Raw genomic sequence first — 16,283 nt, forward strand, 5'->3', positions numbered from 1 at the left:
GGCGAAGAGCTCCCTGTGGCAGGCGAGATGGGGTCAGGTCCCACTGCTGACGTCTGGGAGGCCCCTTGGGGTTTCGGTCCAGAGAGGGCAGAACACAACACACCCAGCCTCCCTGTGGCCCAGAGGCTTCCTCTGGGACCAATTCTCCCTCCGAGGCCAGGGGCCTCTGCAGAAGAGGTGGGGTCTCAGGGTGCAAGCAGCTCTTGTGGGAGTTTGGGCAGAGCCTGGAAGGAGCTGGAAAGAGCGGGATGGAAAGGCACGGGGTGGCTGTCAAACTTCTCCCCAGCCCATTTCCCCTCCCCTCCCTTCAGCGCCCACCAAGGCACTGCTGAGAAATGCGGGTCCCCAAAAGGCACAATTTGAAACCCCTGACCTAAGAGTCCTGGAGCCAGGACACAGACCCTTCGAGAATTCAATGAAAGCTGTGGCATCACGCTTGAATCCCGTTTCCATTTCAGTGCCCCTGAGCCCACCCGTTGACCCCAGGATTGGAATCTTTTTCTGGGGTCTTTCCAGATACTAAAATTAGATAAGGAGCAGCCCAGCAGCTGAGACACATATCACCATGGCAACTGCCCAACACACAGAACTCTTGGGGTTCCAAGTCAGGCCCCCAGGACTTCTAGTACACATTCTGTGCCCGGGAGTCTTCCATCACTCCCATGGGGTGGGGAAGGGACACTTGCACTGCCATAACTAGTCCATATTAACCCCTGACCAGCAGTACCAATGACTTAGGCTCCTGTATATTCGTGTCACAGGTGTTCCCCCAACACCACAAGTAGGTACTGGAATCTCAGACACTATTTTGCCTCCTGCTCCATGTCCCATCTAAGCTCTGCAAATTCCCGAGTCCAAAATGTGCCCCTGCTGGGGTGGCGTGTCCTGAGTTTCAGATTCTTGGGGTTGCCAGAGACCCCAAAATCCAACACAAACTCTCTCAAGCAAAATGGGGATTTACTGGTCCATGTAATTGGGAAGTCCAAGAATGCTTCAGGTATAGCTGGATCCAGGGGATCAAACATCCCCCTTTCTTTGTTGGGTTCTTCTCCATATTGGCATCACTCTCCTCCATGTGGCCCACACCCTGGATGCTGGACAATCCTGGCAGAGTTTCTCACCCCCACTTCCAGCAGAAGTTCCAGGGTGGGCTCTGATTGGCCGATTGGGACAGATGCCTATCTCTGAACCATCCACTGAGACCCCCTGGGACTTGGAGGGAGGTGACGGTGCCAGCCAAACCACAAGGATGGAGACTGGGGGAGAGGTATTACCTAAAGGCAATATGAGGGAGGCTCTCGGCTGTGGCTCTCGATGCCCTGCCCACCTTCCCTGGGCAGAGGACATCTGGATATATGAACCTGCAACTCTCTCTCTGATGGCTACCTCTCGTGGCTGGAGCATCCCCCCGTCCCTGAGAAGGGCAGACTGGAAGTGCCAGGGAGTTAACCCCCAGGAGCAGTTCTCCACCTGATGAATGAATGTAGGCTGATAAACACCCCCAGTTCCCCGTGAGCAGGTGGCCAACTCCGAGGTGTTCTCTCCACCCCCCAGAGGTCCCAGGGGTTGAGCCTGGCCGCCCACAGTGCGAGCTGCTCACTCAGGTACCATGTACGGGCTGCCTTCCCTTCCCAGACTCACTTTTCTGTCCCCCAGCAGGGCTTCCTGGGGTCGCCTCCCAAATAAACTACTTGCCCTCACATCCTAGTGTCAGGTTCTGCTGCCAGGGGACCCAGCCTAAGAAGGGAAGTTACTGAAAGAAGAGAGATACCAGTGGGTCTTCCCCGGTGGCCCAGTGGTTAGGATTCAGCGCTTTCACTGCTGTGGCCTGGGTTCAATCCCTGGTCGGGGAACTAAGATCCTGCAAGCTGCACAGCCTGGCCAAAAAAAAAAAATTAAAATAAATAAAATAAAAAAAGATAGATACCCGCTTGTGACAAATTTTTTAAAAATCCATGGGCCACAGGGACGGCGAATGTGGGCAGGACTCACATAGCTCAGAGTGTCCTAGGGACCCTCAGGCACGCCACGATGGACCCTCCCCGGCTACTGCTGTGCTCCCTCTGGCCTGGAGTCCACTAGGCCTGTGCCCAGCACTGTAACTCTCCAGCCCGCTGCCAGCACAGCTGAGAACAAAGATGCACTCAGTGGACGTCAGGCCCTTCAAGACAAGGGTTTCCACAGCCTGTTGCCTCAGGACCCCCGGGGGTGCTCCCTTTAGATTCCTTGACCCCCCCCAACTCCCGCCCCTGAGATTCTGATTCAGTGGGTCATTTTGGGGGAATACATTCAGACCCGTAGCCAGGCTTGGGAGCTGTCTTAGGAATATGCCAAATCGATTCTAAGGTGCCTGGGAACTTGTCTGAGCTCTTGAAACTATTTCCTACCCCTGAACACTGGCGGCAAAACATCAAAGCAGCCCAGGGGTTCATTAAAAGAAAGCAAAATATGGGACTTCCCTGGTAGTCCAGTGGTTAGGACTCTGCGCTGCCGCTGCAGTGGGCATGAGGTCAATCCCTGGTCAGGGAACTAAGATCCTGCATGCCACACGGCGTGGCCAAAAAATAAGTAAATAAAAGCAAAATACAAAACTAAACTTCCAGGTGGAGATGAAACACAAGGTCCCTGGAGGAACACGTGAACTTGGTTGTTTATATTTCTGGAAGGAGGAATAAAAACCTGTAGCATTCTCCTGGCTCTTTGGACAAGTGGCAGTCAAGTTCCTGGACATGCTGTGAAAGCCACTCCCCTCCTTCCTCCAACCTGGTCACAAACTCAGGACAGGGACTGAGTGAGAAGGGAGAACTTTTGGTGGCTTGGTGGTGGGTATTGTGGGCTGTGGGCTGATGGGTCCACTAGGTGCTTGATGAGATGTGCCCCAGGACACCGACAGACCCTGGCCTGTGGCACCTACTGTAGGACCCAAACGTCCTGTTCCCTGTAGGGAATGTCGCAGGCTGGCACAGAAGCTCTCCACACCCTGTCTCCAGGGGAGACAAAGACATACAGACCCACAGATGCATCCCTGCAGCAACTTGGAGGCTGGGAGCTGGCCTGTGACATTTCACTTCTCTGAACCAAATACTTCCTTTCTAAAGTGAAACTAGACCCGTGTTACAGTAGCTCACCTGCAGTGATGGGTTCAGTCAGCCTCCTGCATTCATGTTCCTTTGCAGCTTTTCATCAAGGGGTGAAGCTTCAAGAGGCTTCACATCTCTCGCTGGATCCCCATCTCCATGTTCATCCCAAGCCTGAGCCAGCCTCCTGGAGGATGACACCACGCGGACCAGAGCTATGTCCTCAGCCGTGGCCACCCCAGACCAGGCCCCAGCTGGCCCATTAGCTGATGGCAGGCACATAAGTGAGCCCAGCTGGACTCAATGATCCTAGCCCAGATCAACAGAATCACCCAGCTGACCTTAGAAGCACAAGAAACAATTATTTTTCATGAGAAGCAATGACTGGTTAAAGCCACCAGTTTTGGGCTCGTTTTCTGCACAGCACTAGGTAACCGCTAAGTTACAATCCAAGATCAAGGTGTTGGCAGATTCCACTCTTGGTGAGGGCCCGCTTCCTGGCTTGTAGACGGCCATCCTCTCACCGTGTGTTCTCACAGCCTTGTCCTTTTGTGTGCACGCGGAGATGGTGCTCTCTTGTCTCTTTTTTTTTTTTTTTTTAATATTTATTTATTTATTTTTGGCTGTGTTGGGTCTTTGTTTCTGTGCGAGGGCTTTCTCTAGTTGCGGCGAGCGGGGGCCACTCTTCATCGCGGTGCGCGGGCCTCTCACTGTCGCGGCCTCTCTTGTTGCGGAGCACAAGCTCCAGACGCGCAGGCTCAGTAGCTGTGGCTCACGGGCCTAGTTGCTCCGCAGCATGTGGGATCTTCCCAGACCAGGGCTCGAACCCCTGTCCCCTGCATTGGCAGGCAGATTCTCAACCACTGCGCCACCAGGGAAGCCCTCCTCCTCTTCTTATAAAGGGCACCACCCTCATGACCTCATCTAAGCCTAATTTAATTAAACCAAAGGCCCCACCTCCAAATACCATCACATTGGGAGTTAGGGCTTCAACATACAAACCTTGGGGGGACGCAAACATTCAGTCCATCACATGCCTGGATCTATTTGAGGACCTGCTGGAAACAGCAGCACCTCCCCCACCTCCCCTCCCCCCAAAGCTTCTAAGCACACAGTGTGATATATATTCATGGGGCAGGGTGTCTCCAGGCACTTCCTAAAGACCCTTCGAGGCCACAAGTTACAAACTCTAATACTCGCAGGGATGCAGGTCACAGGCGAGGGAAGCCAGCTGCTGGGGCTGTTCTGAGCTGGAGAGGACAGATCCAGACCGCACCAGCCATTCTCAGCTCGGACAAGTCATTGCCTCCTTGCTGCGGCAGGAGGGCATCAGCTGGGGCTTCGAGCTCTCTCTTTCTTTTAAAGAGAAACCAGAGGACTTCCCTCGTGGTGCAGGGGTTAAGAATCCACCTGCCAATGCAGGGGACATGAGTTCAAGCCCTGGTCTGGGAAGATCTCACATGCCGCGGAGCAACTAAGCCCGTGCGCCACAACTACTGAGCCTGCGCTCTAGAGCCCACGAGCCACAACTACTGAAGCCCGCGTGCCTAGAGCCCGTGCTCCGCAACAAGAGAAGCCACTGCAGTGAGAAGCCCGCGCACCACAACAAAGCGTAGCTCCCGCTTGCCACAAGAGAAACCCCGTGCGCAGCAACGAAGATCCAACGCTGCCAAAAATAAAATAAATAAATTTATAAAAAAAAAAAGAGAGAAACCAGAAAACTGGAGTTAATCGCTTGACTTTTTAAGCGTTGGTAACTAATTTAAATTCTACTAAAACATGGTGCGGACTAAACTTTCCTCTTTCCAAGTGTGGTCCAGACACCTGCAGCCATCACCTGGGAGCTCAGTGAGACCTGCAGACTCTCAGGCTCCAGCCCAGGCCAGAATCTGCATTTTTAGCGAGCTCTTCCAGGTGATTCGAGTACACTTTAAAGTGAGAACCCCTGGATTAAACAAAATAGATAAGGGAGCTGGACATGCCCCTGACTCAGGTTGAGCAGCCCCACCTGTCAAAATCTAAGGGTCCCTCAATTCCACGATTCCGCATTCGGATGCCGCTCCAGGGGTCCTTTTATTATATCAATTTATTCAAGTGGTAGAAAAACCCTCTGGGCGGCAGAACAAAATAGAGAGCCTGTAAACATGACTTCACCCCTCTTCCCTTTAAGGAGCTTCCCATGACAGGAAATAGAATTCTAGTTGGCAAGTTCCGTGATGAGGTCTGTAAAAAAGGGTCCCCTGATGTGACCATAGTCTCTTCACCCCATCCGAGGGGGCTGGCTGGACCCTGCCACTTGGCCACGGTTCAGTCATCATGAGTTCCACTGGCAGCCACCCCTGCCCCCGGAGGCCGGAGGCTCTTTGGCAGCAGCGGGGCAGGCCCTTGGGGGACAGGCCTCGTGAGCAGCAGGCACAGGCAGGCGGGGAAGGAGGCAGTCTCTCCAGGGCGCGCTGTATTGCTAGGGCTGCATGTGCCACGGCAGGCGGCCAGGTGAGGGGCTGAGGCACAGGTGCTGTCAGAAGCCTGGCTCGGCATGTGGGTCGAGACCACCCAGATGGTCAGAGGCCTTGGAACTTACCCTGCAGAAGCCAGAGCTCATGGAAATGAGCCTCCAGAACAGGTCGTGACGGGCAGCTGGAGGCTTCAGTCCTGGAAGGGGTTACAGGTGTCACCTGCTGGCTCCTTCTCAGCAGCCAGGAGCTCCCCGTTCATCTCCTGCAGTGGGTGGTACACGTAGGCCCCATCCAGGTGCCGGCTCCTCGCTGCCCTTGACCCGAGGAGTAAGGACACGTTTGCCACCGTGCTGATCAGCAGAAGGAAAACCAGGGCCAAGGTGATGGCCAGCCAGGTGGTCCTGGGGGCAGGAGAGAAACCCCAAACGGGGACACTGTTGGGCGATTCGGGCTGGGGGTGTCCTGGAGGGGCTCCCTCCCTCCCCTCACTTGGCTCCTCCTCCCAGAACAGGGGCACAGGGTCGGGGGCCTCCAGGGACCACACAGGAACTGTTGAGGAACAAACGGGCCTGGTGGGGTGGGGGGCACACTCCACGCATGTTCGGGAGCAGCGGGGACAGCTGTTATGTGGGACTAAGGCCGGTGCGGCCACATCTCCTGATATTTCAAGAGAAGCCGTGGAAAAAAAAAAGATTTTTACGTGAACGTTACTGAGTTTCAGATGTTGCTAATAAGTGTTAATTTCAATGGGTACAGGCCACATATGATTCAGCTGAGGACCTAATCTGCCCCAGGAGGCAGCAGTTTGCATTCTGTGCTTCCGGGGATGTTGACAACAGAGGCTGGGTTCTCTCCAGGGTCCTCAAAGCACACAGAGCAAGGAGGACCTGCACCCCTTCCTCCAAGGCAGGGAGCTGGTGGAGACGGGTGGGGTCCTTCAATGATCTTTTTTCCTTCACGTGAGTCTTTGTCTGAAGCCCTCAATGCAAAAGCAGACTGCTCGGGCAGCAGGGCCTGCAGCCGTGCCCCTCAGCACCCCATAGCTCCCCTTCCCTCACTGCAGGACCACGTAGTCTCACACCCGAGGAGCCTGAGCTTGGGGTGCAGGGCGCCCGGGAACCACTGTCCCTGCTCCGCTGCATTTCCCAGCACACTTCCAGGATTTTCCTCCAGGCCCCACCCGACTCACAGGGTCAGGACCTCCAAGAGGGATCTGGGATCTGTGTTTGTGATGAGCTCCCAGGTGCTGCCTCCAGGACAAGGCCAAGGGGCTTTTCATTCACACCTACACCTGCTTCCCACTTTGAGGGGATGGGGCGGGGCAGGGCCGGGCACCCAGGGGGCTATTGGACGTGAGAACCATGAGAAGAGAGGTTCTCCAAGTGGGGCTCCCAGACCGACAGCATTGGTTCTTGAACCCAGCTCTCTCTTTTAATATACTCCCCTGGAGGTCAAGTTGAAGACCCCCTGCACTAGAAAATAAAGACCCAACACGAGGGGTGAACACCCCCAGGTGTCAGAGAAATGACGTGAACTGCTCAGGGCCTCGTGCTTCTTGCACCGGAAGCTGAGGAAAAAAGCCCACACCCTGCCCCCTAGATTCCACTGGGGTGGTGGCCAGGGTCCTTCTCAGCATCTCCCTGGACAGCACAGGTGGCTGCGAGCATCACCTAGGACTCTCCCTGTGCTTATGTCAGAGAGTTGTCATCTGGTGCCCAGCTGCCACTTCCTAGCCCTGCCCAGACCCTGAGCGGAGGCCACACCTCGAAGGCAGAGGGAGGGGGGATTCCTCCCACCCCTGCAGCAGCTCCCAGCAAAGCACCTACCTGGTGAAAAGGGAGAGTTCTCCTGCCCGCACGGTGTCCTCGGGTGGCGGGAGACACTGCTTCACTGCAAGATGCCAGGGAGAGGCTGAAGGTTGGGAGAGGAGGGGGTCTGCCCCCTGCTGTCCCCAGGGAGCCTGGGAGGGGCCGTACCTCGGGAGAGGATGCTGTTCAAGGTGCGTGACCAGGCGAGGCTACAGTTGCCGGTCTGGGGGTCGCAGGGACACTGGTGCTCACACTTGCAAGGGCTCTGGCAGCCTGGCCCGTACCAGCCGAGGGGACACTCTGCAGGGAGGAGCCAGGAGGACAGAGGTGGAGGCCTCGGTGGCAGGGCCTCTCTCTGCACTGCCGGGATGGGCCCAGGGGTGTGCTGAGCTGAGCTGATGCAGAAGCATCCCCTGGGCAGGGCTCCCTCCTGGCTGAGTCAGGGGCCCCTTCCAGCTTACCCTGCACACAGATGTCTCCAGTGAAGCCAGGGGGACAGGCGCAGGTCCCCCGAACTGGGTCACAGGTGGCTCCATTATGACACTGACACTTCTTGGCACAGTCCTCCCCGAAGGAGCCGTTGGTGCACGCTGGGATGGGGGAAGCAGGGCCTTTGCAAAATCTGGTCCTGCCCCCCAACCCCACCCCAGGCTGAGGCCAACGGGATTGCAAATGCATCTCTCTTGCCCCAAGTGGCCCTGTAGGTTCACATGTTCTTCCAACAAATAGTTCTGGAGAAGTTGGTACGTGGCAGGTCCCGAGGCTGTGGTGTCATGGAGGGCAGGCAGCCAGCAAGCCAGAAAACAGGTGTCAAAGGACAAGGGAGGACACACGCTGGAGGGACGGGACCGAGTGTGGCAGCAGCAAAGCACTGAGGAGGTGGGGTGGGGAGGCCTCTGAGGACCTGACATTGAGGCTTGGAGAGCAGGGCATGGCTGGAGCCCCCAGGGCCTGGCAGGTCGTGCTGAGGAGTTCAAATTTTTCACTCAGAGCCAAAGAAAGCCACTAAGGATTTAACTATGGAGGGTTAAAAGTGCGTTGAGCTGTGTCCTCCCAAAGATATGTTCTAATCCCCAGAACCTGTGAATGTGAGCTTATTTGAAAATAGGGTCTTTGCAGATGCAATTAAGTTAAGGATCTTGAAATGAGAACATTCTGCACTTAAGGGGGACCCAAGTCCAGTGGCCTGGGGTCCTTGTAAGAGGACAGAGCGGGAGACTGGAGACAGACAGGGGAGAAGGCTGTGCCTGTGAAGTCAGAGGCAGAGACGGGGGTGATGCAGCCACCAGCCCAGGAGTGCATGGGGCCCCCAGAAGCTGGAAGAGGCAGGAAGGACCCTCCCCCAGACCTTTCAGAGCCAGTGCAGCCCTACTGACCCCTTGATTATGGAGTTCTGGCCTCCAGAACTGTGAGAGAATAAAGTAATGTTTTAAGCCTGAGTTGGTGGAATCTGTCGCAGCAGCCCCAGGACACTAATACAGTGATTTACACGTGAGGCAAAAGCATGAGACAAGAGGGAAGCGACTTGCAGACCAGGGGGCAGGGATAAAGGCAGCTGAGGCTCACAGCTGCCAGGCTCACCGTCTCCCGTGTGCCCAGGGGGCCGGGGAGGAGGCTGGCCTGGTGGCTTTTACCTTCACTGCAGTTGGACCCTGTCCATCCAGCTTCGCAGCGGCAGCCGGCTGCCAAGACAAGACCGAGAAGGTCAGGTGAGGGCCCAGGCAGGGCTGGGGCAGTGAGAGCGGGGAGCCCGGGCTGGAGCTGCCTCCCAAAGAGCCCCACTCACTCTCCGTGCAGAGCCCATGCTGGCTGCAGTTGGCGGGGCCACAGTCCAGCTCGCTGCAGGCGGCGCCCCGCCAGAAGCGCCCCGTGCACTGGCAGCGCCCCTCCACGCAAGTCCCGTGGCCGTTGCAGTCAGACGGCTGGCAGCTGGGCTCGTGCACACACACCACGGTAGACACGTGGCGAGGACAGCGCCACATGTTGGCCTGGCTGCAGAGGAAACAGGAGTGTGAAGAGAGGCTGAAGTGCTGGCCACCCCAGCAACCCCTCAAACCCCCCCCCACTGCAGCCCCTGAGGGCTGCCTTTCCCTGCCTCTCTTCATTGTCCCTTCTCCAGCCTTTTACAGGTTCTTCCCACCCCCAACAATCCCTTCCACCCCAGGGCCTTTGCACATGCTCTTCTGTGCCCAGAAGGCTCTCCCACGCCCATCTAGCCCCTCATCCTCCAAATCTCAGCTCATGCTTCACTATCCTCAGGTCTTCCCTGACCAATCACCCCCTTCCATCGACCTGGGCAGTGTTGGTACGCTACATATACTTCCTGTAAGCAGCGAGAAGCAGGGGTCTTGGCTCCTCCTGCTCTCTGCTGAATCCCCAGAGCTGGGCACAGAGTAGGTACTCAATATTTGTTGAATGAGACAGTCGGGGACAAGCTTGGCCTTGGACCTCAACAAGGGGGCTCTGGTATGCTTACCAGTGATCGGATGGGTAACTGGCCAAGGTCCCGTTGAGCACGAAGGTGGCAGAGCCCCCTCCGTCCAGGTTGATGGCATTGACCACGTTCTGTTTCAGCAGGAACTCCGCCATCTCCCACAGGTTAATGCTGCGGCACAAGACCAGTGCTGGTGACCTTGCCACAGCCGTTTCTGGGTTAATGCATCTTACTTTCCACAGTGGACAGTATCACACACCTGCTATGGCAGGCAAATTTCTAAGTGCCCCGCCAAAGGTGTCCTGTCCCAATCCCGGGAAGCTATGACTATAACAAGAGATCACTCTCCTGATCATGTTATGATACATGGCACAGCTGTCTGCAAATGGGCACACTATCCTGGATTATCTGGGTGGCCCCAATGGAATCACAGGAGCCCTTAAAAGCAGAGAACTTTCTATGGCTGAGGCAGAAGAGGAAGTGAGAGAGATTGGAAATACAAAGGAATTAGATGGATTTGACACACCTTTTGCAGCTTGCAGATGTACAAGAGGAGAGTAAGGGGGAATGTGGGCAGCCTCATGAGTGGAGAGGCCCCCAGCCAGCAATGACACAAAGACCTCAGTCCTACAAGTCCAAGGAACTGTATTCTGCCAACAACCTGAATGAGCTGGGAAGAGGATTCTTCCCCAGAAGCTCCAAATAAGCACCCTGCCTGGCCAACAGCTGGATTTTGTCTGTGGGGCACCCTGAACAGAGAACTCAGTTGGGCCCCCCCACCCACTGACTCCTGACCTACAGAGCTTTGATCGATCAGTGCTGCCTGTGCTAATTTGTTACACAGCAACAGCAGACTAGCACACTCACTTTACAGAGAAGGAAACAGCGGCTCACAGAGGTCAAATGACTTGTCTATGGCCACAGAGCCAACAGATGGCCAAGCTAGGATTGGAACCTAGGTCTACTCCCAGCTAACTTTGTGATAATTTTCTTTCACCCCAATCAGAGCTCAGGAGAGATGAGGCCCTAAGTTGGCGAGACTGAGAGCAAGTGTGTGGAAGATGATGAGTTCTTGGAAGTGGGACAGATCTAGGAACCCTCTGCATGTGGGAAGACAGGGAACAGATGGGTGCGAACATCCCCAGGAAACAGCTGGAGGTCAGAAGGGCAGCTGCTGGTGGGCGGAAGTTCCTCAGAGCAGGACTCAGCCCAGGCCTAGAGGCCCTGGCTCACAGTACTCACCCCCGCTGCTCCGTCTGCCCGTCCACGTGGAAGAGCACCAGCTGCCCCTCCCGGTCGTGGCCGACGGCTGTCCTGGCTGACATCACGTTCACAAATTTACTGAAGGAACCTGAAGGAGAGGCAGCCTGGCTGATCACCTGGCCCTTCGGGAGGCCTACTAAGCTCTGCCTGCCACTTCCTGCCAGTCTCTCTCCACAGAGACACCACTCTCCACCTCCAGGTCTATGCATGCAACATCTCCCTTCCCATGCCCCGCCCCAGTCAGTCTCCACAGAGTAGCCAAAGAGCTGTTCTTCAATGTAAATCAAGATCAAACTCCAGGCGAAAACGCTCCAACGGCCTCCACTGTCCTTAGAACAAAATCCAAATGCCTTACCAAGGCCTGGCATGACCTCCTTAGCCTGCTTCTTCTACCTCACCTCCTGGGGGCCCACCCCTCTGAACATCCTGCAGCCACTTTCTACTTCTGGCTGGACTGCACTTCTCCCCAGCTCTTCCCATGGCTGCGCCTTCTGATCTAAGTCACCTCCTCCATGAGGCCTTCCCTGACTGCACAGTCTAAAACAGCCCATTTCCACATCAGGGCCATGGAGAATCTTCCCTGTCCCAGTATTCCATATCCCAGTGGTTCTCAAGATCGAATGTCAATCAGAATCACACAGGGGGCTCCTTAGAACACACACTCTTGGGCCTCACCCCCAGGGATTCTGATTCTGTAGCGTTGAGGCACAGGGGTAGGGGCTGAAGTTCTGCATTTATAACAGGCTCCTTGGTGATGCTGATGCTGCTGGTCCACAGACATTTTAGGAACACTTCTCTATTCTCTTATCCATACCTCCTTTCCTCCACCTTTTCTTTCTTAGCACTTACCACTTCTTTTCAGTATATTTATATCTATTTCCTTTCTTATATATTCCACAAAGCAGAAATCTTACCTGCTTTAATCCCCACTGATCCCCAATACCTAGAATAGGACTTGTTGAAAGACTTTCCCCACCACCCCACCGATCCTGGTTTTCTAGAGGCTTGTTGCCAACACCCCCACTCATCACCCACATCTCATCATACTCACTGCCCCTCCCCCACCTGTCTCCTGTGTCTCATCACACTCAGCCGCCTGACTCTCGTTAATGTAGATGCTTCCATTGCGAATCAGCCACACGACCCCGCTCAGCAGCTGCACAAACGGATTCTCAGTGTCCAGCACCTCCTCTTCAGACAGGTACCTGGACACAGGGAAGGCACGAGATTCAGTCAACAGCAGTGGCAGCTGCAGGTATTGCCCTCCCCCCCCCACTACCCCCGCCCGCCCCGCTGCCTGGCTACTTGATTCCTCCTCATGCCCAGGAACCTGCCTGGTCCTGGAAGCAATCTTTGCAAACAGTCTGCGCATCCCAATCTCCACTTCATTGAACAGAAACAACCATCCCCAACAGATCACAAGTCCACGTATGGCCCTCAATCTCTCAGGCCGTCACCCCAGCCAAACTACCATCTGATACCTGCGACAGCCTCTTAATTGGCCTCCTTGCTTCTACTACGGCCCAACCAGCCTAGTATCCAGCAGGATCAGAGCAAGCTTTTAAATGACCAAAGTCAAAATAAATAAATGACCAAAGTCGGTCCTGTCCTCCTCTGATATTTTGCTCCTTCCTTCAGTCCCTCACACACACCAAGCCCCTCTGCACCTCTGAGCCTTAGTGCTTGCTGTTCCTTCTGACTGCAATGCTCTTCCTCCAGTTCTGACTCTGGCTGACTTGTGATTAATTTTCATGTCTCAACTCAAAGGTCACCTCCTCAGACAAGTCTTTCCTGATCACCTTCCCGAAACTCAACACTCTATTTACAATCTGTTCAACCTGTTCATTACTTCACTGCACATACACAATTTGAATTAACTTAATTATCTCCCTGGGTTTTGTTTATTTTTCCTAGTAATGGGGGGGGGTGTCCTTTTTTGAAGGCCAAAAACTGTGCTTTTTCACAGCTATATGCCCAGTACGCAGCACATTGACCGACACAAAGCAAGCGCTACACGATACTGGAAAATGAATAAACTCTACAAGGAAGGCATTACTTTCCCCATCCTGAAGATGAGAAAACGGAGGCTCAGTTTGGCTAGGGGACTTGAACACGGCGGCACAGCTACACCTCAACTCTCAGGCCCTCTGCTCTAGAATCTAGGGCCTAGACAGTCACGGGACTCCCTGCCTCCTCACCCGGTGACCAGGGTCCCGTCGCGGCGGATCCCGAACTGCGCGTTCTGCAGCCCCCCGGCGCTGCTCACCCGCCGCCCGTCGCTCACAACGTTCCCCAGGCACTCGCCCGTGTCCATGCGGAAGAAGCCGCCATTCTGAGCGACGCTGCAGCCGGCCGCCCGCGCCGTCTCCTCCACCGTGGCGCGGCGCCTTGAAGCGCAGCCGCCGGGCTCGCCGGGCTCCAGCACCGAGAAGGTGCGCAGGGGCTCGGCGGCCCGCGTCAGGTGGCCGGCCACCGCGCGGTCTGCGAAGTGCGAGACGAAGATGCGTACGGCGGGACCGCGGGCGCCGGGGTTTGAGGGGGACGGCGGCCAGCTCTCGTGCTCGCGGCTGCCGACGCGCACCCTTGTACAGTCCCGGGCAGAGCGCGCCCGCGGGCGGGAGTAAGGCAGCAGCAAGTCATCGTCGCGGGAGGCCCTGCTGGGATGGGGCAGACGTGAGCTCGGAGTGCTGTGCCCGGATCTGGGGGAACCCCCCCGACGAGGCTTGCCCCCGGCAGCTGTACTCACCCCGAGCCGAGGTCGCCGGACGCCTCACCGAGGAAGCCGCGCAGTGAAATGAAGACGAGAAGGCAGCGACCCATGGAGGCCGCCATGTTGGACTCGGGCCTCCGGTCACGTGGGCCCACCGCACATGACTCAGGACTTCTGGTGGCAGCTTTTAGCTCTGAGTTGCTTATACTTTTTTGGAAATCCCGAGATCGCTTCCTGTAATTTACTATTTTATTTTAGAAGGGGCGGGCGCTGGGGTGGCGGGAAGTTTTTACGTTGATGTAATTTGAAGTCTATGGAAAGTTAAAAAAAGTAGTATAAAGAATTCTCGTATACTTTTTACTTATCTTTACCAATTGTTAACGTTTGCGCTTTATTCATAGACTTTTTTTTTTTTGAACCATTTGCAACCAAGCTATGGACATCGTGAGCCTTCACCTAAACACTTTTTGTATCCTCTACAGAATATTTTCTTACATAAGCACAGGTCAAGTAAAATTAGGACATTTCACATTGATAGAGTTCTATTAACTAATCCACAGGTCACGTTCAAATGTTGACAGTTGTCCACATAGCGTCCTTTGTAGCTCGCCCAAGGCAGTGTCCAGGGCTAGGTGGCCTTTTGGTGCCACTGTAATGCATGGGTCACCCAGGCGCTGGCACAAGTCTAGTTGTCCTTCAGTGCCAAGAGTACTCAGAGCCAGGCCAGCCCCTTTCTTTCCACAGTGAGCACCGTTAGTGCTTGAACTCAGGTCTTTCTTTGAGCCACTGCTGATAACAAGCAGGACCCTGTGGGGCTCCTGGGCACGACAACCTTTCTGTGTCCCCTATTTCTTGACTACAGGAAATAGGCTTCATTCAGCCTCTGTGACCTTCTCTGAGTTCCAAAGGGCAGGTTCAAACATTTGCTAATCAGGGAAGGGAGGGGATGCGGAGATAAGGGAGGAGCAGTCAAGAAACAGTAGTGCAGCCTCGGGGCAGAGTCCTGGTTCCTCCTCAAGGGACACCCATAATATCTTTGAGCTGCTTTGCAGATACTGAAACCCCCACCAGGTGGGAGAAGTTAACAGTATGCTGCCCACCAGCATGTAGACTCCAGACCGGTTAGAACCAGAAGGTTGATGTTGCTGACTCCCACTTACCTCACCACCAACCAGTCAGAAGAATGTCCACGAGCTGATCACACCGTCTTTGAACCATTACTGTAAAACTCCTCACTACCCCCTCCAGGTTGGGACACACAGTTTTGAGGGCATTAGCCTGCTGGGGCTCCCTTTCCCTGGTAAAGCAATAAGTCTATTCTTTCCTATTTCACTCAAAACTCTGTCTCCGAGATTTAATTTAGTGTCAGGGTACAGAGGCTGGATTCGGCTTCAGTGCCCCTTAGAGCCAGTCAGGGTCAGTATACTGGGTTGGATAGTGTCTCCCCAAATTTACATCCTTACCAGAGCCTTAGAATGTGATCTTATTTGGAAATAGGATCTTTGCAGGTGTGATTAGTTAAGATGAGGTCATACTAGGGTAGGGTGGGCCCTAAGTTCAATCTGACTGGTGTCCTTAGAAGAAGAGAAGAGACAGAGACACACACAGAGGGAAGAAGACCACGTGAGGACAGGCAGAGCCTGGAGTGATGCAGCTACAAACCAAGCGATGCCCAAGATTGCTGGCAACCACCAGAAGCTAGAAGAGAGGCACAGAAAATATTCTTCCCTCCAGGCTTCAGAGAGAGAGCAGAGCCCTGCTGACACCTTAATTTCGGAACTAATACTGTCAGAGACCTCAAATGGGCTCCCACCACTGGCTCTGGGGCCTTGGGGGAACCACAATTAGTTCACTTTAGTGAATCACATTCAAAGTGACTGATCCTCTGGGAGTTAAATGACCTGGCCTGATGCAAATGTATTGATATGGAGTGAATGTCTTGCTGATCTTTATATCCAGGTGCCAAAAATCATCAGCAAACAAGCCAAAGTCTGCCACCAACTTCCCTGCCCCTGGAAGTCCTTTGTTCTCAGTCAACTAGGAGTTGCAGGTGGCAGGCAGTCTATGGCAAGTTCTGACCTTTATTCTTCTCCCTACTTAGATGTTTTTCACTCCTTTGCCAAGTTGTGGTAAGTGTAAGAGGGAGAACAAATCTGACTCCACATTAGATCTGTTTAACTTTTGTATTCTATTGCTTTTGCTACAAGTTAAGAATGTTGCCTATAGCCTGAAATATACAGGATAGCCCATTCTCAAGCCTCTGACCTTTAAAGGTATAACACTTTTCCATTCATATAGAGATAAAAAGTTGCAGAACAGAGGATAACATTTGTCCTGTTGGAGGTTTACATGAACATTGTAACCTGACCTTTGTGGGCAGCTGCAAGAACAAAGGATTCTGGCACCAAGAAGTCTGCAACAACCAACAACACCCCTTTCCCTTTTTAGTATAAAAGAAGCCTGAATTCTAATTTGGGTAAGATGGGTCTTTGGGACACTATGTAATAAGGAAGAACCTTTTGTATTCTATTACAA

General features: G+C 54.3%; 1 protein-coding gene across 4 annotated transcripts; it reads right to left on the reverse strand.

Annotated features, from left to right (window-relative positions):
* Positions 1 to 1,777: 1,777 nt before the first annotated feature.
* On the reverse strand, positions 1,778 to 13,876 carry NAGPA (N-acetylglucosamine-1-phosphodiester alpha-N-acetylglucosaminidase). Of its 4 annotated transcripts, XR_009703165.1 has the most exons (13): positions 13,785 to 13,876; positions 13,237 to 13,695; positions 12,104 to 12,243; positions 11,018 to 11,126; positions 9,818 to 9,946; positions 9,128 to 9,333; positions 8,976 to 9,023; positions 7,803 to 7,931; positions 7,510 to 7,641; positions 7,360 to 7,423; positions 5,659 to 5,934; positions 3,129 to 3,264; positions 1,778 to 1,877 (listed from the first exon to the last, which is right to left on the reverse strand). XR_009703165.1 is itself a non-coding variant. In XM_061208251.1 (11 exons), exons 1-11 carry the CDS (start codon positions 13,868 to 13,870, stop codon positions 5,724 to 5,726), a joined length of 1,710 nt encoding a protein of 569 aa, XP_061064234.1. In that variant the 5' UTR covers positions 13,871 to 13,876; the 3' UTR covers positions 4,997 to 5,723. The 4 variants fall into 4 exon arrangements, 3 of the variants coding, with proteins under 3 accessions (XP_061064234.1, XP_061064233.1, XP_061064235.1); XM_061208251.1 differs by lacking the exons at positions 1,778 to 1,877; positions 3,129 to 3,264 and having other exon boundaries at positions 4,997 to 5,934; positions 13,237 to 13,692; XM_061208250.1 differs by lacking the exons at positions 1,778 to 1,877; positions 3,129 to 3,264 and having other exon boundaries at positions 4,997 to 5,934.
* Positions 13,877 to 16,283: the final 2,407 nt, after the last annotated feature.

Source organism: Eubalaena glacialis, chromosome 13 (genome assembly GCF_028564815.1).
Source record: "Eubalaena glacialis isolate mEubGla1 chromosome 13, mEubGla1.1.hap2.+ XY, whole genome shotgun sequence".
In the NCBI taxonomy this organism is placed as follows: domain Eukaryota; kingdom Metazoa; phylum Chordata; class Mammalia; order Artiodactyla; family Balaenidae; genus Eubalaena; species Eubalaena glacialis.